The sequence below is a fragment of the Zingiber officinale genome, chromosome 8B (genome assembly GCF_018446385.1).
Source record: "Zingiber officinale cultivar Zhangliang chromosome 8B, Zo_v1.1, whole genome shotgun sequence".
Taxonomy (NCBI): Eukaryota; Viridiplantae; Streptophyta; class Magnoliopsida; order Zingiberales; family Zingiberaceae; genus Zingiber; species Zingiber officinale.
In genome coordinates this window covers 103,042,423-103,051,194 of record NC_056001.1, presented here as the reverse complement: position 1 = coordinate 103,051,194, position 8,772 = coordinate 103,042,423, and the positions used below count along the sequence as shown (strand labels likewise).

The 8,772-nt window shown below is 41.2% G+C and overlaps 1 protein-coding gene across 6 annotated transcripts; it reads left to right on the top strand.

Annotated features, from left to right (window-relative positions):
• Positions 1-1,870: 1,870 nt before the first annotated feature.
• On the top strand, positions 1,871-7,448 carry LOC122016187. Of its 6 annotated transcripts, none has more exons than XM_042573418.1 (6): positions 1,871-2,481; positions 2,548-2,813; positions 2,886-3,771; positions 3,875-4,021; positions 4,956-5,039; positions 5,715-7,448. In XM_042573418.1, exons 1-3 carry the CDS (start codon positions 1,914-1,916, stop codon positions 3,072-3,074), a joined length of 1,023 nt encoding a protein of 340 aa, XP_042429352.1. In that variant the 5' UTR covers positions 1,871-1,913; the 3' UTR covers positions 3,075-3,771; positions 3,875-4,021; positions 4,956-5,039; positions 5,715-7,448. The 6 variants fall into 6 exon arrangements, with proteins under 6 accessions (XP_042429352.1, XP_042429351.1, XP_042429354.1 ...); XM_042573417.1 differs by having other exon boundaries at positions 2,886-3,797; XM_042573420.1 differs by adding an exon at positions 5,498-5,524 and having other exon boundaries at positions 2,886-4,021.
• Positions 7,449-8,772: the final 1,324 nt, after the last annotated feature.

Genomic DNA, 8,772 nt, shown 5'->3' with positions numbered 1-8,772 from the left:
TATGTAAGTATGAGCAAGTGACATCCGCAGTTACATTTATGAATTGTAAAAAAAAACTAAGGACGTTACACTAGTACTGGATGTCCAGCACTATGATCTCCTCTACACCGGCTTCATTCCAAGTTATTATTGTCTTGGCTGGGATTGCATATTCCTCACAAATGAACTGAAATAGGTAATGACCTTTTAGCACATGTAGTACTGGGATTTCGAGATAATATAATTTTTCTGGTTTAGTTTTGTCGATGTTATGATAGTGAACAACGTTATGGTAGGAGTTGTTGTTAGATGTAGATTTTCGGCTATAGGATTGCTGGAATTTGGTAAGTTAAAAAAAAAGGCACTTTGTTGACAAAGGAAAAGAGATTAGGAGAACAATTTTTTTACTTGTGTAAATTGTATTTATTTTTGGCCGATACTATAATGTGTTGTTGATACAATATTATATGGAAACAATGATAAGTGTCTATGGCTTGCAAGTTATTGATTTATGGGATTAAATATGATTCCTAATTATTAGAAGAATTCGAAGATGATTGCTATGTGAAATCTTGAAATTTTGGAAAGTAAATATATCCATAACACCGTGAATTATTTGATATGAGACTATTATGCATTAACTTATTAAATTTATTAATCATATTTAACTCTCTTAATTATTTAATGATCTTATTTTGACTACGCTTGATTGAGTGTAATATTTGATTACAAGGGTGATTATATTTGTTTTGTTTGATATCCATTATTTTTTATAAGAAATGTAATTCGTATTATTATAAAATGACAAAAATATCCTACGATTTCTATCGACGATCGTCGCACTTCTGTCGGAGTTTGCGGCCGTCAACGACCGGCGGCGATGGCTGTCGACGATCGGCGACGACGACGGTCGACGACCGACGGTGATCGACGACCGACGGCGACGGCCGACGACTGGCGACAGCGGCTGGTGACGGGGGGCGACGATCGGCGACGGTCGACGACGGCGGGCGACGGTCGGTGACGGCGGTCTACGGCGACGGTCGATGACGACGACGACGGCCGATGATGACGGTCAGTGGCGGCGGCCGACAACGGTGGTCGACGGTGGTGGCCGACGACGGTGGTCGGCGGTGGCGGCCGACGGTGACGGTCGAAGGCCGACGGCGACGGTCGATGGCAATGGTCGGTGGCGGCGGCTGGCGATGAGCGACAAGCGGTCGGCAGGCGACGAGCGGTCGGCGGACGATGACTGACTAGAGGTATATTCAACATTCAAATTTTGATTAAACAGTGTGCTCATGGTTAACAGACTTCTCGTCCATTATTTTTTTTTATAAATATATAATTTTTAAATAATAATAATAATAATTTTGAAATCGTCTTCCGACTGCTTATGAATCTTGAATCGAATCATGAGTCAATGATTTCAGATCGTGAAACGTAATCAATTTAGAGTCGACATTTTCAGAATAGTCAAATTCAATACAAACTCGTGAGAGGATAGACAGACTTTCTGCCCTTTTTTTATAATTTATAATTTTTAAATATTTTTTAAAATAATAATAGTAATAGGAAATCAGTTTCGAATACTGAACTATAATCAGTTAAGGGTCGACATTTCAAAATCTCGCGAATAGATAATTCAGAACCGTAGAATCGAGGATTCTAAGCCTTGGACGGTGGAGGACGAGGAGATATCTAATTTTGATATTGAGATAGACATATACACATCCCAACTGCCATCAGCTTTCTATCTTTCCTTTCACTGAAAAGGATCGAGTACCGAGTGACCAGGTTCAAGGAGCTGGCTGTCACCTCAAAACCAAGAACATGTGTTTCTTAATGAAATAATTAGCCCATTGGCTTATTGTTCTCAGAGCCAAGCAAGCCCTGCCTTGTCCGGATCAGATCAATCATATGCATCCACTCCCATGCATCTCCTCGCAGGGCAAGAACAAGAACCAAGAAGAATCAGTACGCAACGCGGCGCCCATAATTCTCCTCAATTATTGGACGGGCCATCGTCTCCTCCTCCTCCTCCTCCTCTCAAGGAAACCGAGTCCCACCTCATCCAAATCCACACTCATTCCCTCGTACGCAACGACCCTGAAATCATTCCCTGTGTAAACATGACACGAGCTTTCTTGTCGCTGCGGTCTTCTCCAGTTCCCCAGCTCCAGAAGCATTCATCAAATCCCTTATCTGCGATTGCGACGCCTCCACACGCTTCCTGCCCATCATCATACCTCTCTGCCTTTATATATATATATCTCGAGAATTCAATTCACTCAGCTGTAGATCCCCTGCTCCTTTGGTTGATTTGCAGTAGCTTTCGAGAAATGGAGCTGAGAGAGATCGGGTTCACTCTGCCGCCGGGGTTCAGGTTCCACCCGAACGACCACGAGCTGGTGTGCCACTACCTCTCCAGGAAGGTCAGCGACCAGGAAAGGACCATGGTGGAGGTCGACCTGCACGTTCAAGAACCGTGGGAACTCCCAGGTCAGCCGATCAAAATCGCGCCTTTTTCGTTTTTCTTCGTTATTGTCCACTGACGGGCTTGTGCAGATGCGGCTAAGCTGGGCGCCGACGAGTGGTACTTCTTCAGCTTCCGCGACCGCAAGTACGCGACCGGATCGCGAACGAACCGCGCGACCAAGTCGGGCTACTGGAAAGCCACCGGGAAGGACCGAGCGGTCAGCGACCCGGCGACGGGCGCCGCGGTGGGGATGAGGAAGACGCTGGTGTTCTACAGAGGAAGAGCCCCCAACGGGGCGAAGACGAATTGGGTGATGCATGAATTCAGACTGGAGACGCCTCGATCTGCACCAAAGGTACGCTGCATTACGCCAGTGGAAACATGTGCTTGCGATCGGTTGCTGAACGATCAGTTCATCATGTGGCAGGAGGACTGGGTCCTGTGCAGAGTTTTCGAGAAGAGGAAAGGGGAAAGAGATCAAGGAGGGGAGTCGGCCACGGAGGGAACGCCGACGAGCTCGAGGTGGGGGGAGGAGGAGTGGCTTGGATTGCTGTTGGAGTGGGGGACGATGGAGAACGGAGCTCGAGCTGGGGAAGGAGGAATTCTGACTGTGTAACGGAAGCACGAACTGTAGATTTGGTGTAATAATTGTTAGCGCGTAGGTTTGGTTTAATTCATGATTATCTGCCTTTTTTTTAATTAAGAATTCTTATTTAATTTAGTATTTTTATTTACTATTTAAATTGAAATAAAATGAATAAATTGAAATACACATCGTCGTTTTGGTTCGGGGAGGTTTAGCTCTTTAGAAGCGATCGATCTCGTAGATCCGTCGATCGAATCATTCTCCGCCGGCGATTCCTCCTCCTTGCCTGGCTGCCCGACCACCTGCGGCGAAGTCCGCATTCGCTACTCCTTCGGCGTCGGCCCCAATTGCTAGGGCGGATTCCGCCGACGAAGGCGACGGCTTCGTCGCCTACAAGCCTTTCCTCGCAGCTGCCGAGGTAATCGACGTAACCCTAGCTTCCAGCTAGGCACGCATCTGCAACCAACAGATGCCGGAAACCGCCTCACCAACATCGGGCGCGACACCTTCGCCTACATGGAGGGCCTCAAGGAGCGGCGGTGGATATCAGACCGCCCTCGTCGACGAGTGATTCGAGTTCAGCGCCTCCTGCGTTACTTCAAACGATCTCATTCGAACTCCGGGCGTGCGTGCTCAGCTCATGCTGGGCTGGTCGATCGGAGGAGTGTGTGGACTCCATCAGTGACCCAGGTTGCCTCTGCAACTTCTCCACTGATTGTCAGGGGAGGTACTACTTCAGTCATGGATGCCAAGGTCTATATTGTTTGATTTGTCTCTCATAACTTGAGGTATTTGTCAAAATTCTAAACTTGACCTTGATGAGTGCAAAGACAAAGAGGATTGTCCATGCTTTGGAGTATGTACAAACAAATCAGGGGGATACAGCTGTGTTTGCTCACCAGGGAAGCAGGGAGATCCTTTCACTGATGGGGTTTGCTATCGCGAGAGCCTTTCCTTGGCAATGAAGTTGCTTATTGGTAATTTCTTCCCTTTAATTTGAGGTCAGATGCTTGTTATAGCTCGAATGACAATGTGTAGATTAAGATGACTAAACATAGAATTCGTTTAGACTGCATTATGTCGTCGTCATCAAGCTGTGTGTGCCTAATTCTACATTATTTCTCCATTGACCTTTACAAGAAAGGATATATCACTGGTAGAGATTTGTTCATAGGTTCAAACTATTTCAATGTTGATTATCTAGGTCTAATGCAACTGTTATTATTTTAGCTGGGCACCCACTTTGCAGTTATCTTTATATTACATTAAATATGCACAAAATAGATAAAAGTAGTTAACATGTGGATACAACACCAAGATTTATGTGGAATTTCTTAGGGATGGTACAGATGAGGGAGGCAAGCATTATAACAAAGGGTTCATAGATGAAGAGAGTACAAACAAATTCAACCAACTTAAAATACCTGATGAGTTCTATCTATCTGATTCTGGTTTTTCTTCTGGGTTACATTTTCTGATATGCATAGATTCACGTCTTTCTCCAATAGAACAGCTGCCACCTACATCGTCAAACACACTTCTCTATTAGCACGGATGCATGTGTTAAAGTCTCAACACAATATATGTGCAAATATTATTACTTTATAACTGAACTCTAATAAGGTATGCAGAAGCTATGGAGCCAAATGACTGCAATCTTCACTTCTAGAAATATCTCATGTATTTGGGGGTTTGGGGCCTTATACAGTGCACAATGAGACATCAAATTGTTCTTTGAATTTAACTGACCTTGACTTTAGAATTCTTAGATCGACCTTTTCAGTTGCTCTCTCAATATTTTAAATAGTTCTGTTGTCACCTTAGCTTTATACATCTTTCTGACCTAACCTTCAACATAGCCGACATGGCTATCCGCTTTACTAATTTAATCTTTTATTTTGTCAACTCTAGTTGTCCTGGGTGGTAGCTTGTCAACTCAAACTCACTTGATTTGCAATTCTGCTGACTCGACATTATATGATTCGCAGATCACAGGTTAGCATTCCGACACGTTATTCTGTCATTACTCTTTGGCTACTCGGATTTTTCCATCAAGCATCATGTCACTCAAAGAAGTCATCGTTTTTTAGAAGGATACCTCAACACCCTCAAATTTCATTATAAATTCCAATAACTTGGATTCATTGCTGTTTTAACTTAAATTTATATTGCCAATAAAAGCGAAAACAAAAATGCAAGGAAAGGTTACTTGAGACATTTTCATTTTGTTATATTTTCACCATGAAGTCGGTTGACTGCAACTCTTACAGTAGCTTTGCACCATATTTGTGCCACTTGAATGTCAATTGTGTATAGTTGTCTTGCTAGACGATGTTATATTAGGATTAGATGCTCAAACTAGAAATTTATATATAGAAGTAATTTCATTTTTATATGTGGTTGCAATTATCATATCTAGTAATGTTTCATCTGGCAAATTGTTTTATGTGCAGTTGTTGATTGTTCCCACCCCCCTAAAGGTATGAAAAAGATTCAAACCTGCTTAATATGATCACCATTAGACTGCCAGAGTCAAATTATGAGCTGCAAAGCGTATCAAATCAAGAAGCAATTAACCTATTGACGTGATAAAAGAAGATTAGCACTAGAACTTGAGGTGTTTGCATCTGTCATTGGCTTTAACAAATTCTTGTTATTCTCTTTTTGTAGGAGTCAGCTTTTGCCTTGTCCTACTGTTTGGTTTTATTATTAACATCATGCATGAAAGAGGAAAAAATCCAAAGAATCAAAGACGTATTTTTCAAGCAAAATGGCGGACACTTGCTTACTTGAAGAAATGAAATTGCAACAAGGTATTTGATTAGAAATTTTTACTAGAGAAGAACTAGGTCAAGCAACAAACAAGTTCAACAAGAATCACATTATTGAGGCTGGTGGTCATTGAACGGTATACAAAGGAATCCTGAACGATAATTGGACTGTGGAAATAAAGAGACCTATGATCATAGTAAAGCTTTTGGACTGTTGCCTGGAAGTGGAACACCAATGCTGGTCTTAGAGTTCATCCCCAGTGGAACCTTATTTCAGTTTATTCATGAAAGTAGCAGAAATCAACCACTTCACTAGAAACTTGTCTAAAGATTGCACTGGAGTCTGCAGAAGCACTTGCCTAATTGCAATTGTTCGCTCTCCTTGGATAATTCATGGTGATGTGAAATTTTCTAACAAAGTACTGACGAATGAGACTCAGTTTGCCACATTGGTAGAAGGGATTTTTGGCTTCCTAGACCCTGAATAGCTATGAACATGTCAATTAATTGACAAGGATGATGTTTATAGTTCTGGGTGGTTCTTCTGGAAGGGAAGAAAGTGATCTATCTTGAAGAGTCTGGAGCAGAGAGAAGTCTTTCTTTGAGCTTCATAGTGGCAATGAAGGAGGGTAGAGTTGCTGAGTTTTTCGCTCATCAAGTCAGAAAAGATGCAGAAGCACAACTTCAAGAGTTTGCCAAGTTAGTTGTGCAGTATCTTAGTGTTCTTAGGAGAAGAAAGGCTTACGACAAAAGAGGTGGCAGAAGAGCTTTCAAAATTTAGAAAATTGAATCAGAAATCCAAGGCACAGCAAATCATGGTCAAGACTCAGACTCAAATGCATCCATGGCTACCTATGAATTGTATAACAAACAATTGTGGAGACGCTGACAGAATAGTATAAATCCTCATTCTGGTCCAGTCCTCACGATGATCAAATTTAGAAGTTTTCCATCAAAAACCAATGAAAGAAATAACAATATTGGAGGGCCATTAGAAGGATTTCCATACATGGGTTTATAAATTGTGTCATTGAACACGAAACAGTGGGTCTTTAGCTTACAAACTAACATACTGCAGCCTCATGCTGCTGTAGCAACATCGTCTGTTTCCTCACATCATGAGGTCAAACAGGGGAAGAATCCGGTTCAAACAATGGCGGGCAGCATCTTCTGAACATTCCACAGCAGCAGAGACACCACAAGCTGCATATTTGGCAGAAGATCAAATCAAATTTTACATGGCACAGGCCCAAGGCTGCACCTCAAAGGACACACTCACCATGAATCCAGTAAGCCATGGGGGGACGGTGCAGGTGCCGGAGGAAGCAGTGGCACCTCAGGATGAGAAAATGGTGGTGGTGGTGGGGGAGAATCCATTGCCACACACGGGAAATCACCAACTAACCTAACCCTCCGTAGTGTGTAATATGGCACTCCAGCTAACAGTCAGATCAGTGCTCCAAGAACGAGAGGCAAACAAACAGTCAGCTGTGAGACTAAAGAAAACGGTTTAATGTGCCAGTCTATGATGTTTCAATGATGGATAGATAGAGTTGATTTTAGAAATTCAGCTGAAAGACATTATGTTTTGAGGAAAATATCGTGTTATGGAATCATTTTAGTTTTTTTTTTTGCGTGCTTTTCAAATATATTTGTATATTTTTTTTTTCAAGTTTCAGGTGGTGTTTGGTTCTTTCCTAAGAAAAGGAATCCGAATATGAATCATTGTATTGTGGAATGAAAATGGGTATGAGCATGGATATCACTCTTAAAAATAATGTTTGGTTAGTTGTATATTTTCTATCGGAATAAATCAAAAATTTCCTTTTTACCCTTAAAGGAAAATAAGAGAAAAAATTATATGTGAGAGAAAGATAAATGTGAGAGGAAAATATGATGAAAGAGAATGATGAGAGAGAAGGTATGATGAGATGGAAAGTGTGATGAGAAAAAATGAAGAGAGAGAAAGTGTGATGAGAGAAAATGAGAAAAGAGAGTGTGATAGGAGAGAGCATGATGAGAGAAGATGAGAGAGAAAATATGATGTGAGAGAAAGTATGATGGGAGAGGATGAAGAGAGAGAAAATGTAATGAGAAAAAATGAGGAGAGAGAGTGTGATGAGAGAAATTGAGGAGAGAGAAAGTATGGTGAGAGAGAAAATATGATGAGAGAGAAAGTGTGATGAGAAAAAAAAAAGAACAGTGAGTGTGATGGGAGAGATTGAGGAGAGAGAAAGTATGATAAGGGAGAAAGTATGATGAGAGAGAAAGTGTGTTGAAGAAAAAAAAGAAGGGAGTGTGACAGGAGAGATTGAGGAGAGAGAAAATATGATGAGGGCAAAAATGTGATGAGAAAAAAAAAAGAAAAGAGAGTGTGACGGAAGAGATTGAGGAGAGAGAAAGTATGATGAGAAAAAAAAGAAGGAAGAGAATGCGATAGAAGAGATTGAGGAGACAGAAAGTATGATGAGAAAGAAAGTGTAATGAGAAAAAAAGGAAAGAGAGTGTGATAAGAGAGATTAAGAAGAGGGAAAGTGTGTGATAAAATGATGAGAGAGAAAATATGATGAGAGAGAACAAGGAGAGAGAAGTGATATGAAAGAAAAAATAAATAAATATATTTTGATATTTGATATTAAGGGAGAAAATTTTAGTTTTAGGTCAAGGGTATTCTTGGAATAAGGGAATATTTTGATTGATGAAAATAAGGTAATAGCTTATTGAAGAGAAGGTACATGGGAATGAGTTATTACCCAATTTCAAGGATTTATTCCCTTATTTGTATTCCTATTCTTATAATCCAAACATTAACAAAGACAATCAATGATTCTCATTTCCATTCCCCACTCCTATTCCCTTAAATCAAACGCCCCCTCAATACTTTTTCAAAGTAGTTGAAGGAATTCAAAGACGAAGAAGCCGAAGGGAAAGGTAGGGCATAAAAGTTGTTAACGATT

Excerpts from the sequence above, each read along its gene's own strand:
- LOC122016187 (XM_042573418.1), top strand. The coding sequence starts at position 1,914 with ATGCATCTCCTCGCAGGGCAAGAACAAGAACCAAGAAGAATCAGTACG. Across the intron at positions 2,482-2,547 it reads AGAACCGTGGGAACTCCCAG|ATGCGGCTAAGCTGGGCGCC; the intron begins GTCAGCCGATCA and ends GGGCTTGTGCAG. Across the intron at positions 2,814-2,885 it reads CGCCTCGATCTGCACCAAAG|GAGGACTGGGTCCTGTGCAG; the intron begins GTACGCTGCATT and ends ATCATGTGGCAG.